Source organism: Betta splendens, chromosome 12, assembly GCF_900634795.4.
Source record: "Betta splendens chromosome 12, fBetSpl5.4, whole genome shotgun sequence".
Taxonomy (NCBI): Eukaryota; Metazoa; Chordata; class Actinopteri; order Anabantiformes; family Osphronemidae; genus Betta; species Betta splendens.
This window is the reverse complement of record NC_040892.2, coordinates 5,946,598-5,963,699: the sequence shown is the minus strand read 5'-3', so window position 1 is coordinate 5,963,699 and position 17,102 is coordinate 5,946,598. Positions and strand designations below refer to the sequence as shown.

General features: G+C 46.6%; 1 protein-coding gene across 12 annotated transcripts in view; it reads left to right on the top strand.

Moving 5' to 3' along the window:
• LOC114867131 (myosin light chain 4-like) overlaps positions 1–17,102 on the top strand; it is a 231,467-nt gene that overhangs the window by 149,388 nt on the left and 64,977 nt on the right. For all 12 annotated transcript variants that reach the window (XM_055513698.1, XM_055513697.1, XM_055513691.1 and 9 more), the window contains 5 exons: positions 250–417; positions 4,923–5,007; positions 5,507–5,581; positions 7,135–7,272; positions 12,817–12,967. In XM_055513698.1, coding sequence (XP_055369673.1) covers positions 250–417; positions 4,923–5,007; positions 5,507–5,581; positions 7,135–7,272; positions 12,817–12,967 — 617 coding nt within the window. The remainder of the gene's footprint in view (positions 1–249; positions 418–4,922; positions 5,008–5,506; positions 5,582–7,134; positions 7,273–12,816; positions 12,968–17,102) is intronic.

Sequence of the window (17,102 nt, the reverse complement as noted above, 5' to 3'; positions counted from 1 at the left end):
ATCCCATCAATACACACATTATAGGTCTTAATTTTCTCATTTAAATTCAGCCTAGTCAGGGTGGGAATTGAAATTACAGTGCAAACAAAAGAATTAGCTACTTTCCAATTGATTTTGCAATAGCACCAGGAAAAAAAGAGGAGAAGCTTCTACAAATACCAACCCATGCGTTTTAATTCTGTTCGTGTATTTATTTCTATTTCCCCCGTTTCTTTTTACAAACAGCGTTATTCCGTTCCCTTTGTGCAGGAAGCAGCTTCGTAGTGAGCATGGGCAGCTTCCTGGATGTTTCTAATTGGCTGAACCCGGCCAGGCTGACGCTCTACTACCAGACCAATTCATCCACACAATGGGTGCGTGACTACTGCGGCCAGAGGACCACTGAGCCCTGCGAGCAGCTTTGTGACCAAGACACAGGTCGGTGTGTGTGTGTGTGTGTATGTGTGTGTGTGTGTGTGTGTGTGTGTGTGTGTGTGTGTGTGTGTGTGTGTGTGTGTGTGTGTGTGTGTGTGTGTGTGTGTGTGTGTGTGTGTGTGTAAAGCGCCCGCGAACTGGGATCCACCCAGTATTTGCACGTTGCTGTCGCAGAAACTACTACGCGTGCATGTTAATAGTATTGAATGCAATCATTAAGTAACTGCAGGCTTTTCAGCCTGCAGCAACATAATGAAGCTCAATTGATGAAAAAACCTGTGCTGCTTAGTTTTAAAGATATCCTGCAGGAGCTGTAGAATAAAAAAGTGGCGTTTGATCGTCTTTTATGTTCTGATAATTGCGCCGATTTCAAAACCCAGGATGAGGAGGAAGTGGAGGACAGGTTCTGTCCTCTTCTCTGTGGGTCACCTTCATAAATGTATTGTGTGCTGAATTCTAAAGCACCAATTAAAAGCAGTTTTTTATTTTTTATTTTTAGGTTTGCTCAGACGAGGATAAGTTGCTTTTCTCATTCAGCTGTTGCCTGAATGCGACATTTAGAGTCACTGCATCAACGCAGACGACAGCATTGCTAGTGTGTGAGCTGAATTACCAGCAGCGCTGATGGTGACGGAACAGTCTTCATCTCACCTTGAGTGGCCTGAGTCCCCTGGGTTTCACACGCTCAGCTAGACACAGTCTACATGTCTTAGAATGACTTACTGTACATTATTCTATAAAATTATTATTACTTATATCCGCGTGTTAGGGGGCCATGATGCTGAATGCATCTGAGCTCCTGAAACTTGTCACCATGTTTCATTAGCCTCCTACCTCCATGAGCGCCACAGGAAACACCTGTTTGAACCAGAAACGCTGGACGGGCGGTGTTTGAATGCAACCTAAGCCTCTGACAGCTCTGTATATTGTTAGTCAGTGCATCCTATCTCATGTATTTATGTACTGCCTCCATATATTTATAAAGTGCCTGCAGCACTTTCCTCCTCTCATCATAACTAACCTCATAAAGACCCGTGAACCTCCTTCGCTTAATTTGTTTCCTTCACTTGAAATTACGGCTCCCTGGCTCCTTGAACTTTATCTAATTGGAACCGGACCTGCCGGGACTCTAAGATATAGGGCTGCTTCATCCTTCCAGTCAACACAACCACAGAGATGCACAACTGCAACGCGGGAAAACATTTAATGCACGTCGAGTCCAAGGACAGGAGGATTTTTCCCTGTGGAGATTTTACACAAATCATAAATATGCATTGGGGAAACCATAATTCCACTCTCGCCCACGTGGCCCCGTCATTGAACTGTTTTACACATCTTTGATTAGAAAATAAAAAGGGAGCACAAAGGAAAAAGAGACGGGCGACGGAGACGCTGATGACTGTAGTGGCTGGTGCGATTGGAATCCCGCGCGCATCGTACACACTTAGATAATTGTTGTCATCAAATGGCCGTTTCCAATCACAGGTGATTAGCTCTGAATTGGGCCGACCGCTTCTGGCATCTGAGCACTAACCCACTCAATGCGTGCACTCACGGCCAAACATCCAAGGCAAAAATGAACATTTCTACTCATACTGAGAAACATCCTAGTTCTACTGCTACTGTTTGTACTTACTACCTTTTCCTCCTTACGTTGTTGACATTGGGATACAATCTGTTTCAGTTCCTCTGCTCAGTCACGACCTGTTTTTTTAATGCACCTGACGTCTATAGAGAGAAACCGTTGTGCAGAGCTGATGCTCACAAGTAAAGGTTAGTTAATCCAGCTGAATGTGTAATCAACCAGACATATCTCCCCCTGTTAATTGCTTGATCCTCCCTTAAATGGATTTGCATAGCGGAGACAGCCACACTTTGCTGATTACTTGCAGAGAGCGCCGACGATTTCAGGCCAAAAGATGATGCGCGCCTCATTTGAAGCAACAGCGGAGACGGCTCCGAACACGTGGAACCTCTGCAGCCTCCAGGCCCCACACAGTCACTGGCTCTGATGGTGCCAGCAGAACTTCATTAATGTACAACGGGGGCCGTTTACACAGTTAATGGCGTCATTTTCAAAAATCAATGAAAAGTCTGTTGACCTTTCGTACCTGGGTTTGAGTCGTGGCCGTGATGCATGAGCCAGTGTCCGCACTGGACAGGTCACCAGTTCAGGGTGTAGCTACACATTGATATGATGTGTCAATAATTAACGTGCTGGGCCATGAAGGGAAGGTTATTCCTAATTACATGTGTGTCTGCTAAACACATGTATTGACATTTCTAATATGAGGGATGCAGGCTGAGGCACTAAGCAGCGGTTCAGGCAGCAGCAGCAGCAGCCGCAGCAGCAGCAGCCGCTGGGACGGCTGCATCCAACCTGCCCCCATCGCTCCTCTCCAATTAATCAGACATGCACTCAAGCATTTCCAGCAGCAAATCAGTTTACTATATAAATCTCTCCCCTTGCATATGTAACAAACCGAACCTCAGGCAGTGTTGTTAGCCCAACCATTAACAGGCTATTAATGAAAATGCTAATATCAGCCTGTAGAAGACCCAAAAAGGAAAAGAGACACCTCCCGAAAGTAACAAACAACAAAAAAATAAGTTATTTACTTTCTACCTTCCTCCTCGGCGTGAGGCTGGGAACATGTGACCTGACTGCAGATGTGCAAGGAGACTTTTATTAAGCACTGCCTCTGGCAGTCAGGAGGAATTAAATATAACTAGGTGAAATGTGTATATGGGCAGCGATGGGAAGGGGAGGTGTGTGTGTGCTGGATGCACGTGTGTTTGCCTGCGAGCGTGAAAACAAAGAGTGATCCACAGGAAGCGGGCCGACGCCGCTCCACATTAAGTCGCGTGGCCGCCTAGTGCTGGTAGCCGTTATGACTGTTTGCTGTCAGGGAAAAACGAGGAGGGACTGAGAAGCGGCGTCAGTGCAGGGACGGCGTCGGCGTCGATCAGGAGCACGGGCCACGTTTCCCGTTGCGTCTTTTTAACCCCTTCCCGCCCGAGGCCTCTCAGCAGACGATGCCAGTGCATTTACAATGGGGCTGCAGCGCTCTGTCATAGCTGCCCTGCTTATTTACACGGCGCCGTTAGAATTTTATGTCCTCGTGACCGGACCTGAACCTGAAGTGAAGCCATTTTGTGCGTTCTCTGTGGCTCTTAGGCCTATAAAGTCATTCAATAAATTAATAAGCACTAGGTGGTAAAATGTGAATGGTGTTTCCTTCTTCGGCACAGACCAGCAGACAGGCTTCTCTGCAGCGAGCCAGCATCACCCAAATGAATTAGCAGCCTCCTGGGTTTTTTTATTTTTTAATTTACTGCACATGACACTGCGCAGCATTTCTGGCTTCATGAAGCCAGTGGAATCAATCCTCATAAAATAAATCTCCTAATTTTATTGAGTAGCACTAATCTAATATTACAGGAGATTACAAACACTGCGTGGAAACTACGCAGCAGTAAAGGTGGCAGGTTAATGTCCTTCATCAATAATTTGTGCCTATGACAAACGGCCAAGATGTAGAAAACTATCATCATTTGTCACAGACGTAGAGATGCACTGGACTGTTTTTGTTAATTGATCTGTTGTTTTTACAGTAATTATCCGCCGTTAAGCTAATTGCTACTATACATACACTGAGCCGGGCACATTACTGTACTTGGACCCCACGGATTTCACTGCTCTCTAGGCACAACTGTTGTTTGACAAGCACATTTCATTGCAGGGGGAACGGAGTGATTTTAAATTTAATGGCGAGGGAGTGAGTCTGCGGCTCCGGGAGACGGGGGAAGTAAAAAAGTGACCCGCGATTGGCAGCCCGCTGCAGCAAAACAGAGGCGGGCGCTGCTGTCGGAGGGCCTCTCGCTCATTCTGCAGTGGGAGCTGTCCGGCCGACTGAGAAGCACCGAGGGCTGGTGTCGAGCGCAGACACAGAACTATCAAGGACAGAAATATGTTACAGAGCAGGATAAAGACTTCCAGTCAGCAATGCACGGCCGCTGTCAGTATTTTCCTATTTCAGTGATAACTGGTGTTATTCCTTGGGCTGTCGAGCACAGTAACAGTACTTTTATACCGTTTCCACGCTCACTGTATCAGACTCTTAAATAAATAATGGAAGCTTGCACTCATTAGTGTCCACGGATTCAAATCTGTAGTAGAAACAAGATCAGATAAGACGAGGCTTCATCAACCCCACAAGGGGAAATAAGGGTTTCTACAGTGGTCTCATTGATCTCATGATGCACAGATCAATAAACAAACCATATGAGTGTGGTGTCAGAGGTCAGAGTCCTATTAGCCTCAGCTAACATCCATTTGCAGGTTTGTTTTTTAAGGCAAGTCTCTGGTTCACTGGAAAATGAAACAGCCAGGCAGCTGCTTTTGGCGTTTGATAGATCTGTGATGAAAGCGCAGGCAGGGTCACGTACACAACACGGCGACGTATTCAATAGCATCACTGTGCCTGATCCCGTTCTCTCTGACGCAGGAGAATGCAGCTGTCACGAGGGCTTCTCCCCCGACCCCGTCCACAAACACCTCTGTGTTCGCAGCGACTGGGGTCGCAACGAAGGGTAAGTGCTGTCTGCTCTTTGCACTCGCATCTAAAAGCTGCCTTGTTCTCCAACGACCCCGGCCGGTGTCGCAGCCCCCGGTCCCAGCTGCATTAGAGCATGATATTAACTTTACATGGAGTAAAGGTGAATTGTTCGCTGTGATGGATTGGCTCCGAGGCCGGTTTCAAGTCCCTGCGAGTTGATCTCGGCAGTATTTAAATGAATGGGAACCCGGGCAGAAAGTCGTACTGTATGCTTTCACTAATGCTCATAGAGAAATATGAGCAATTTGTAGTTAATGGACTAAAGCAGGCAAATGTACCTGTGCAGTCTTTAAATGGAAGAAGTAGACTTTGTGCAAATCGGAGGAGACGGCGGAAGTTTTTTCTTTTATCCACAAAATTTAGTCTGCAGCATTTACTGGTGTTTGATGTTCAGATGGACAACTAATCACCCCATGGTTCACGTTTAAATCAACGTCATTCTAATGGATGTGTTCTTTCTCTCTGCTCTCAAGTCCTTGGCCTTACGCTAACTTGGAGAAGGGCTACGACCTAGTTACAGGAGAGCAGGCCCCGGAGAGGATCTTCAGGTGAGTCCTTCCCTTCTGCCCCGTCTCCACCGGCCATCTGTGACTCACAGCGGGGGGTGGGGGGGGTCAACATCCCAGCATGCATGACGGGCATGGATGCGCTCAGGCCCAGTTACTGCAGTTCTGCTGTCTGCGCTACGTTGATACCTACAGTACTTCGCGTGGCCCCGTCTTTATGCTACTACTCCTTCGCCATGTTGATAGAAGGCGTTCCTCCCCTTCAGCCGGCCTTCGCGGCATTAGTCCGCTCTAAAAACTCCGGCAGTCGCTCCACCGTCTTCGCCGAAGCACCTTCCACCCCTCAGCCGCCCGCTGCCTGTTAAAAGAACCACTCTGGAGATAGGGGCCTCCAGCCCCGGCGTCCACACGCACTCAGGCGGAAGCCACATCCACTCGCTTTGTGGAAGCGCCATCAGTCTGGAGGTTGTTAAAGGGGGAAAATGAAAGACGCACACGCACACACACACACACACACACACGCAGCGGCAGATACACACTCGGCTGTGGGCGCGCCGCTGCAGATAGCGGGCAGAGTGTGAAAAGATGCAGCGAGTGGAAAGCTGAAGTGTGCTTTTCCGTTGGAAGGTTTTTATATCGGGGAAGCGAGGAGAGCGCGGCGCTTTTCATCTGGACTGTGTTAGCACGAGTCCGATAGCAGCGAAACGCGGAGAGGGATTGACTTCACAGATGGGCAGCTTTGGAGAAAACCGCCTCCAGCTTTATTTAGGCTTTCTGGGAGAACCTACAGGAAGGATGCCATGCGTTCGGGTGTTTCCTTTCTGCTTCATATACAGGCTTTTATGTAAAGGGAAGGTTTCTAATGCTGAAGTTTGGCAGTCGTGAAAACACCACGTTCCCATAATCACATCTCATATGCACAAAGGAACGTCTGACAGGTTGGATGTCAGCCTCATTTAAAGGTGGATACACTTAAATGCCGTGGCAGCGGCGAGGAAGTGATGTTCTCTCCTGATATGTTTTGTGGGGGAGTGAAATCAGGGATTAAATGCAGCGGGAGCACTGTTGACAAACGGGCCCGTTCGGGCTCGGCTTTCAGATTCCCAGCCAGATACGTTAACGCCACATAACACAGTGCAGGCTGAGCCTCGCCGCGCTCGCTGGAGCCCTTACCAGGTGTTGTTTTTCCTGGGCGACACGTCTGGGCCCCCCTGCTGAGCGTGTCCTCCTGAGAATAATAATCCTCACTCAATGGGAACGTCTCAGGCAAAAAAAAAAATACAATAAAAAGACAAAGAAAATTATTTTTCACACCGTTTCGAACAGTCGTTCAGCGCGTTTCTCCAAAAGCACCGAGCTGCGTAAAAAGGAAATAGTTCAATGCTGAACATCACCAAAATATGTAAAATTGTAACACCCTTCTATTGGGGAAGACTTCATATCAGTGACTGTAAGTAATTTAATGGAGGATGACAGAAGATGCCGTAGGAACCACACGATGCTGCCACAACACAAACGATCGCCCTCTCTTTGTCTGTGCTTCTGTGACATAATGGGCTGAGACGTTGCTCTGTCTTGTGGTTGTGCCAACGCAGATCGTTCTACAGTCTGGGCCAAGGCTTGTGGCTGCCCGTCAGCAAGAGCTTCGTGGTGCCACCGGTGGAGCTGTCAATCAACCCCATCGCCAGCTGTAAGACAGATGTGCTGGTTACCGAGGATCCGGGGGAGGTCAGGTCAGTCGGACTCACTTCCCGTTCTGCTTCATTTGCATGAACATAAAGTCCCATGAATAATGGGAATAAACACTGCACTCAGTTTATGTCACTGTGGGAAAGGATGACATGATGAAGATGCAGAAGGTCTGTTTGGAAACTAATAACCATTAATAACCAATGGAGACAAAGCTTGTCTGACTCTGTAGAACTCCTGGCGCCTGAAACGACATCGCACCAGGATTTAGACCTTTTAAAACCTCGAAGGAGCGATTTCACGTCGTATGACTGATTAAAAGCCCACTTCAGCCGGAGTAATGAGTTGATGTTCTGCATTTGGTTCATGATTAGTTCCTGTAACATGGAGGGATGTGTCAGATTGTCATGAATAATGCACACAACTCATTATTCTAAGCATTTCTGTGCAACACAGTCCCATGAGGCCTCATGGGATATTCTTTTTCCCGCCGTGAGGTGACGGAGGCCGCGACAGACGCGTCGACGTGGGAAGTGGACGAACACAAAACAGTCGACCTGCCTTTGAAACCACACAGATATCTATTTTACCTCTGCCTCAAACAACCCTGATGCAATTATTTCTGAACGAGAATTCCGGAGTCGGAGGCGCGAGGGTCAAGGCGAGAGTCGTCTCAACCAGGCTCGGCTTTCACAACGGAGGCGCCGCGTCGCTGCCGTCAACATCGCCCGACCTCACATTGACTTGCGTCTCTTTCAACATTGTTTCTGCTTTTAAAATTGCGCTCGGCGTGTTTACATTTACATTAGAGAGTCCACATTTCTAAGTCCCTGTAGTTGTAGCTGGCTGTGCTGATTAGTGGTTTGAAGAGCGTTGCATGGGCTTTAAGTTAACCTTGTGTTAAGGTGCATTCAGTGAGATCTACTTCCACTTAAAATCCGTCTGTTTCAATTCATATCTGTTTTTAATCACTTAGTCCATTGTTACGTTGCCGTTGGACTCAAACATCAATAGAGAATTGACGCGTGTCTTGGCTGGTTACAGAATTTAGGTCCATTCAAGCGCGATCGACGCCGCAGCCTGTTGCGTGTTGTCGCTCAGCTCAGCCAACGCGTTGCAGACGTCCCGTCCCAGTGTTTTACTGTATCTGAGCTTCAGGCCTGGGAAGATAATCGGTGTCGCGTTCCCTCTGAGCGTGCACGTTTCGCCGTGAGGGGCACATAAAAAGGATTATCTGAACAATTGGGAATAATATTATATTTTACAAGGATTCAGGGTGTTTTAATCAGGTTATATCTGTGTTTTTGTCTGTATCCGTCTCCATGTGTGTGATTAGAGAGAAACCAGGTAGCGGTGGACTACATGTACATACAGCCTGAAGCCAGTTGTATAAATGCTGACCTTGCACTTTGCACTCGACTATTTATCTGCAACCGCAATAAACTTTAAGTTTTTTTTGCTTTGTTTGTTTTTACCGAGGCTCCATTTGGTCGCTCTCGTATCGGACGTGTCCAACACTTCATGAATTATAATACGCAGTGATTTATTCAACGCAAACTGTGCTCAAGGACTGGCATTTATGTCAATAGGGAGCTGTTAATACCGCTGAGTAACCGGTGATTAATGACCTCACTCACCGTGATCAAGGGAACCATCAAAATGTTCCATTACCAATAGTCCAATGCGTCTGCTGGAGGGTGACAGCCCGAAGCATATATCTCCTTGCACGCAGTCCAGATCCGTGTCAGACCCGTTTCACAGCTCTCCATCGCAACCGTCCCGCTCGCGTATCGCTCCCTATTTTATCACCTCGCTTCACCTGCTGTTTGCTGCAGCCACTGGACTGTTTCCCGCGCCCCCTGTGATTATAGCAAGCTTAAAGAAAACGCACTCTATTCAATGACGAGGGCGCTTGATGAGAGTCAGCATATTTGTGCGGCGCTGGAACAAGCGCATTAATCAAGTGCAGGGGGAGACCAATAACGGACTCTGTAATCATGCCGGAGCAGCGCTCTAACTTTGGGCAGTGTCGCCTGGTCATTCATCATCCGGGAAAGCAAGAGGCACAGAGGGAGATTAATAACAAGTACATTAGTCAGTGTTTAGATGCGACCAATGTTGCAGAGTCACGGTGCCAAAGGAGATGATCTTGATTTCCTAATGTTGACTTTAGCGACATGTGCGCTGTGTCAGATGAACAGTGATATATAGTGTAATAGTGGATTTCTTCAGTTACAAAATGAGACACAAACGCTGTTTGTTATTCCCCACGTTGGTCGTAATTGAGCGTTTTTACCCGTAAAGCTCTCTCCAGCCTCCATTTTAGCAGTCGCAGTCCTCGCCGTCTTGCAACTGGCCTCTCGAAATTGATTGTGGTTTCATTTTCTGTTGGCGCTCCCTCCGCCGGAACGCGGGCGCGTTAGCATGCAGCTCACAGCCGCGACTACCCATTACGTTTGTCTGCCTCACCTTCCCCTCCCGCCGCTTCCCTCTGAATTAAGGAGTCATTTGTCAGTGTTTTGAGTGCTTGGCAGAACAAAAATACAAAAAAAAAAACATACGCATTCACAGAACGCCATGTGTTGCCTGTCTAATTCAGAAAAATTGAGTTGCCGAATGAAGAGACGAGGAGGGAAACGCGGGAGACGAAGACGGAGGATGGGATTTTGCTTTCACACCTTTGTGAGTCCGTGCTACGCAAAGACGCCGCTCAGAGCGATTTGTAAAACGAGGACTGGGTTCTGTTAAAAAAAAAAAAAAAAAAGCATCAGACAAAGCACTTATTTTTCAGGGTTGCGGGAAAACAGCGAATAAACGAGCTAATTTCAGCCGCTCGCTGCCCCTCAGCGCTCTGCATTTGCACATTTGTGTTGGTGGGATCGTCTCACAGCAGCTACTGCAGAGGCTCCAACCCCCCGACAACATCACGCTGCATCTTAACTCACCTGCAGCTCCGCTCTGTTGCTTTACACATGTTATTCAGCACGATTCCAAAACAAATGTGCACATTTTGCGCACAAACAGAACTGCGGTGCCGCTCGGCATTCCGGCGTCCGGGTTCGGAGACTGGGGCCTTTATGTTTCTTGCCGGCTGTGGTTGCCCAGCAACTGAAAACCAGCACACGCAGGACGCCCGGACGATAGTGATCGTTTCTGCCTCTCATATCATGGTGACCCTTTCGTCCAGCCGGCGACGCGTCCCACCCCGGAGCGTTTGGTGCTGTGCTCAGCCCCTGTTGAGGCCTGAGGAGTCCTCGTCTCCGGGCTCGCGGACCTTCCTTGAGCAGGAAGTAAAGCAGCTGCTGAAATGTGCCTTTTTTTTTTTTTTTTTTTTTTATTTTTAGAGTCAGCATGTGTTTCATGTTTGAAAAGGTTGTTTCATTACATTATGTTGGATGTGCTTTGGAGCTAAGAGGCGCTATGGTGCCTGCTGTGAGCCCTTCAGGTCCAATATGTTTCCCTATTTGGGATTAAGTGAAGAAAATTGAACGTGCACATCAGACTTGGACTAAATTGGACTCAGCCTCAGTGTTTGATGTTGTGGACGGCGCAGTTTAGTTCTGCAGGATGGTGTTTCCATTTTATTTAGATGATGTCATCATTACTCGATTGGATCTGATGTACAGTGTTAGTTACAGTATTTCTGATGGTGAGTCCCTTTGGTTGTGACTGACAGCTGCACCTGCTCCCAGACGTTCAGTACGAGAAGGCTTTGCCCCAAATGTGTCTAGACGTGAAATCACGTTTTAAGCATTGCCTCCTGTGGCAGCCACTCAACCTCCCTCTTCTCAGCTGTGGCTGCATGTTTTTCCAGCACCCAAAACCCAAATCATGGCCCTCTCTGGCCATCGCACACAGCTGGCACCCACGGGAGAGAGAGAGCGCGGCTGATTTATGCGGCTCAAAACTCGAGGGAGACAAAAACACACACTCACACTGCAGGTACGGCGTCGTAGCAGCTCTGTAAACAGTGTATAACAGCTTCGGTGCGTGTTACTTTTACACGGCTCCGCTTTAAAACGCATCACGGCCTGCGGAAGGATTTGCATTTGAATGGACGCTCACATTAGCCCGCACACCCACGGTAAAGTCTGAACACATAGACATCGTCCCTAGTATTCGCCGCGTGACGCACGCGCGCCTTCGCCGCTCGTGCGAGGAAGAAGCGCCAGCTAACGAAAGTGGAAGCGACCTTTGAAATATAAATATGTTAAACTTGGCTCCGAACGCTTATCACACATGGAGAGAGGCTATTAAACATAATGGAAAATAATTTATTTTGTTATTTAAAACGTGGCATGTGGAACGTATGCACCCACGGAGTCCTGGAAACCCCACCCGCGTGTTTCCTGAAGCATTTTTGCCACGCTGTCACCTGTCAGCGTGGGGTGGTTGTTAGTCCGGCGTCTCCTGACTCGCACAGCGGGGAACCGGCGCTGTTGCGTGTTTGCGGAGGAGAACTCTGACAGCAGACACGCGCGGCTCCGCGTTGGAGCGCTGGTCGAACTGGCCGCTCTCCGGAAGACACACACGGATTTCCAGTTTGGAGGAGTCAGGTTTAAAGTGATATTATTCAGTGGGCCGAACAGCAAACACACACTGATCGTTGACTAGACTCTATTTCTTAAAGGCTGGATTCATGACCTGCTTTTTAACCGTGGATTAGTTCGTACCTTCATTCTCAAATGAGTAAATCCCACCGTCCCCGTCGGTTGAAAGCCGGTTCTGTTGTTCCTCCTCAACGTGCTCCCACCGGCGCCCATAAAAGAGCCCGATTCCACGGAGCCACGTGATCACACAGGGAATCTGACACGGGAATAACGAGTGGAGCTGAACACGGAGGAGGCGCCGCTGCAGGAAGCTCCCAACGAGGGCGCCGCATTTATTTACATGTAGCAGTGGCTGTGAAACAACACACAAACACGCGACTGATGAAGTAAGAACAGGCGTCTGATGTCAGATCTGAGAAAAGAAGCCTCCCTTCTGTCCAGTTATATGAGCTGGACCGGTGCCAGGAGCGTCTGTGGGCGCTGGTAGATGAGACGGTTTCATGGCGACGCCCTATGATGAGGAGCGCTCGTGTGCTTGATATTAAAACTGTAAATACTAATTATTTAAATGTATAAGTTATAAAAGCAATGCAGTCGTTCTGGTTTAAATGTCCGTCTTTAGTGATATTGTTTTGCTCTCAGGAAATAATACTAATACGCAAAACCCAAGTTAGTCTAATAAAATAATTAAATATGAATAAATAAGGATTCCACTTTGCTTTTTGCATCTTAGTTGACTTTAACTGCATGTGTCTTTGCTTTAATTGTTAATGGATGGTAAGAGCTGAACCCTGGAGCTTGTGCATTAACGCACCACATGGAACATGTTAATGTCGACGCATCAGACAGTCCCAGGAGCCGCCGTGGACCAGCATGCACCTCTGCACGCGTCACGCCAGAGAAACCGAGCCTGAACTCCTACTGGATGCTTTAATGACATTTAAATGATCACAGCCAGTTATAAAATCTGCATAAAGTCAGAGTGGAAACTAGTCAATTAAGCTGTTATATCCATCGTGTGTTTACTTCCTGTTTCAGGGAGGAGGCCATGATGTCCACCTACTTTGAGACAGTAGAAGACCTGCTGGCGTCCTTTGGGCCCGTCCGCGACTGCTCCAAAGACAACGGCGGCTGCAAGAAGAACTTCAAGTGCGTGACTGACCGACAGCTGGACTCGTCCGGCTGCATGGTGAGTTCATCTCAGGTGTCGAGGTTCTGGTTCTGGTTCTGGAAGGCCGGAGCAAGCGTGTAGTGTAGTAGTCAGGCCAGTGAGGACGAGTGAGGAACAAAGGTCGCCGCGACCTTGACCCTCCAGAACTGACCACCAAAATATAGTCCGAGTGCAGAGGATAAATTGAGGATAGATTCTGTCAAGGGCATCAAAGCTGCTGTGTAGCAGCAGTCAGGAGATATATTGAGTCATTCAAATAACGACTCTGTTGCTCAGCGGTTACTGCTGGACTTGGCAGTTAAAAGACTGATAAGGCGGTGTAGTGACGAGATATTTTAAAAGCTCATTTACATAATCACCTCCTTTTAATGTCCTTTTGCAAGATAATGCCACTCGTTACATTTGGCGCCATCTGCTTTGTACTAACTTTTTCGTGGTGTTTCCAAGCAATGCATAACGTTTTAGGAGCTGTTTACCGCCATGATGAGTGGGTTTTGGTGTGAGGGTGAGCACAGATGCTGAAGATTTGAAGCTTTATGAGTTGTGCTGCTTTAGTATTTGTTAATATCAGACATTATTAGACTTTGTCCTTGTCTGAGTTAGACACTGGACATTAACTGTGACACTTCTGACACATCTGGGAGCTAAACTGAAAACCCAAACATTAACAATATAAAATCTATCACTTACTGATTGATGTCAGTAAACATTATAATAACGCTTACTATTAAACACAAATCTATTTATTCATCAAGCCCAGTTTGACTTTGGAGGTAACATTGTAGCACTTCTGGCCCATTTACAAGTGCAAGGTGAGTGGAAACATCCAACGCGGGCGCCTGACAGCGCGGGGCGGGTCTGGGTTGTAAGGTAATTAAATTGATGAGCCATTTGAATTGCTGGAGGATGGTCTGGTGGGCCATTAGCAGCGTGGACGGGGCTATAAATCCGCCGCTCTTTTTGTTGTGCGTGATGCTGCATTTTAAAACTCAATTAAACAAACAATTGTTTCTGTTTGAACAGAAAAAAATGACTTTCTTCAATAATCCTGAAAGCCCTCGCACTGGTACCGATTCTGTATTTTGTCAAACTGTTATCGCGCCACTGCAGTGATTTTGTCTGCCACTTTCTACAAATCAGGAATAACACACGCAGGTGTTAATCAGCAACTGGGTCTCGTGAGGTGATCCAGCAGAGATTCAAATATATACAGTATAGTGTTGGTAACAGTCGATTCTTTTCCATACAATTCAACTTAATCTGACTTTGCACTCTCTACTCTCCAACCTACACAATTCATTCCCCACAGTGTTACCATGACAACCTTCCCCATTATTCATCACAATAATTTCCACCAGTGTCTTATTTAACAGTTCGATGTTATTTTTTGTCTATGTTGTTGTTCATCATAGATACAGTAATAACTCCTATATAACTCGTGTTGGTTTTCGTTTCCTCTTCTGCTGAAACACCCACGTGGAGGATCATTAAATGTGACTAGGTTTAAGATTTAGATTGAGTCCACATATAGTTTTTTATTGTCAATAAATTCCTTTAAAAAATACCCTTAATAATCAATGCATAAAATAGTATTTGTAATCTGATATTTAGCCTATATGTAATGGATGCTATGATTTAGTTGATGAGTCCTAAATTATTTACTATTAAATAATATGTGTTTTCTTATGTATTTGCACTGCGGTAGCAGAATTTGCATTCATTACAGAGCTGGTGCTTCAATTGAAAAAGCAATTTCACATCCTGCCTCTTTGCCTTAAGACAGATCCTGATTAGACCCAGTGGTGGAGCAAGTATAGAAAACATGAATGAGTACATGGTGATAATACATGATGCCTTTGAATTGTTTCGTCCAGGTTCACGTTGGCTGATCTTCATGTTTTCACCACACACCGTGGCGTTTGACCGTTAAACTCGCCGCTCTACCAGCGTTTCCAGCTCCGCCAGTAAAAAAAACGACTCAAATGATTTCCACCAAGAGCCCCTGGACTCCATTTGCAGCCGATTTATACCCAGACAGACAGAAAGACAGACAAAGCTAGTCTTCAAAGATTAAGTCTGAGGATCACAGACACAGTGGTATTATTTTCCCTTTTTTTGGCTGCTGTTATTTTAACCATCCTTGTCAGAGTGGATTCTAACACGGAGCGGTAACACGCCACGCGCTGGGTTTTAAATCCATTATCAGAGTCAGTCCCTCAAGGTTGTCTGCTGCACTTAAGGCAGTTGAAACGCATTTGCAACAAATTAAATTCCAGCCTGAGCCTGTGCCGAACTTCCTCATTTTGTTTCTGGAGCCAGAAGATGACAGGTGGCTTATTTGCGCTCGCTAACCTCAGCTTATAACAGCAGCTGTCCTGAGCTCAGGTTGGTAATTTTAGACAGATAATATTGCGCTCACGCCTTCCTTTTTCAGCGCCAGTGGCAAAATGCTGTGTGAAACTACATATATATTGTTATGCTGTTTACGTTTTAGCCTGCGATCGCTGTTTTCATGATCAGAGGTCACTGTTCCTCTGTGGGAACGAGACGGTGGCTGTGGGAAAAGCTTGCTGGAGTTTAGCGATTCTCATTCTGATCCTTGTTCAAACACAAACCTGTGAACAAGAGCAAGAAACACACAGTGTAATGCACAAGCAAACATCAGATACACAATAAATAGCAAGAGGTGTCAAATTATGAATATTCAGATTGGAATGTGTGAGCTATTTACTTAGTAGCGTTCAGTTCAGCCTCGGTGTTTAAAAGCGTGTTTGCCAAGCTCCTTGTTATGAAACATTCATTTTCTCGTTCTATGCGTTACCCAGTTCCACGCAGAGCTTGACAGTAGCTCACACAGACATGAACTGTACCACGCAGAGCCCCTCAATACATAAGAAAAGGCCTCTGGACGCCTTCAAATGCCAGACAGCGTCTCTCAATCAGCTCAAGGAGAAGAAAGCTCGCTATTAATCAGGGGTTACCATAGTTATAAGACTCACATTTTTACATAAATCCCTGTTGAACAAAAGCTGCTAGAAACTCCACTGGGTTTTTTTTCCTGTTCTGTACTCTAATGAAAGTACTCAGAGGCTGAGCAGATGGTGGGATATTAGTGGAGTATCTTTCATCACTCGACGTCCCCTTTGGGACATCTCTGGTAGAATTGTTTGAATGCAGCGAAGGCAAGGAGATCTTTTTTTTTTTTTCTTACGTCAGGCACGATCCCAAATCCGTCAAACTCCCGTAGTTTCTAATAGTTTAGAGAAGACAGATAATTGTCTCCCGTCCCATTCGGAGCCACTCGTATGCTCACGCTGCATGCAGAGGTTTATTAAAATGTGCAGCGCCCTCCAAAAGTCAGGAATTAAATGATGAGTTGTCAGTTGGAGCCAGATAACCGCTCGGGTGCCCCTCGTTTGCATAAAGCGTCAGCGGGGGAGGAAGAAAATGGCCGCTCCGCCCAAACACAAGTTCGGAGCCTTGTCTCGTAGTCCTCGCGGCGCCGCGTCCTCGCAGCCGAGCACCGTGACTCCCTCTGCGCTTAGTTTTAAGGCTTTGACTGTCTTTTTTTTATTATTCATACGCTGATGCTGCTGATGAAATCGCATGAATCACACACGGAGGTGTCCCTATAACATCTGTGATATAAAGACTTAACATTTATTGACCTAATACTGATATACAGTACAAGCGTGTTAACCTTGACAGCACCGCTTAAGCTTAATCTTTTTCCATTTAGTTTATAATTTACATATTTCCAATGGTGACAAACAAACTCCTCATAATTACTTGTGTCTTGTACTCGACATGATCAAAGCAAGCCGTGGTTTTTGAATGGCTTTATTGATCAAGCTGAGCCGGAGCAGCAGAGAGTCAAGTGGAGACGCAAACCCAAGCGCTGCTTTAGCTGCAGAATGAAAACTAAATAATTGGATCAAAATGAAAAAAAAACCAAAAAAAAAAACAGGTTGAGTTGAATATATGAAATATTATTTTGTCTTTGGGCGAGAGGAAATGAATTCATTTGAATATGTGGGGAAAGCAGCTGGGTTGAGACTTCCTGCGTCTCTCCGGGGGCCGCGTGGAACCCTGGCAGCTTTCTTCCTTTCTGCGCTCGCTGGGTTTTTTTGCTCTTAATAGAACCGTTGAGCCT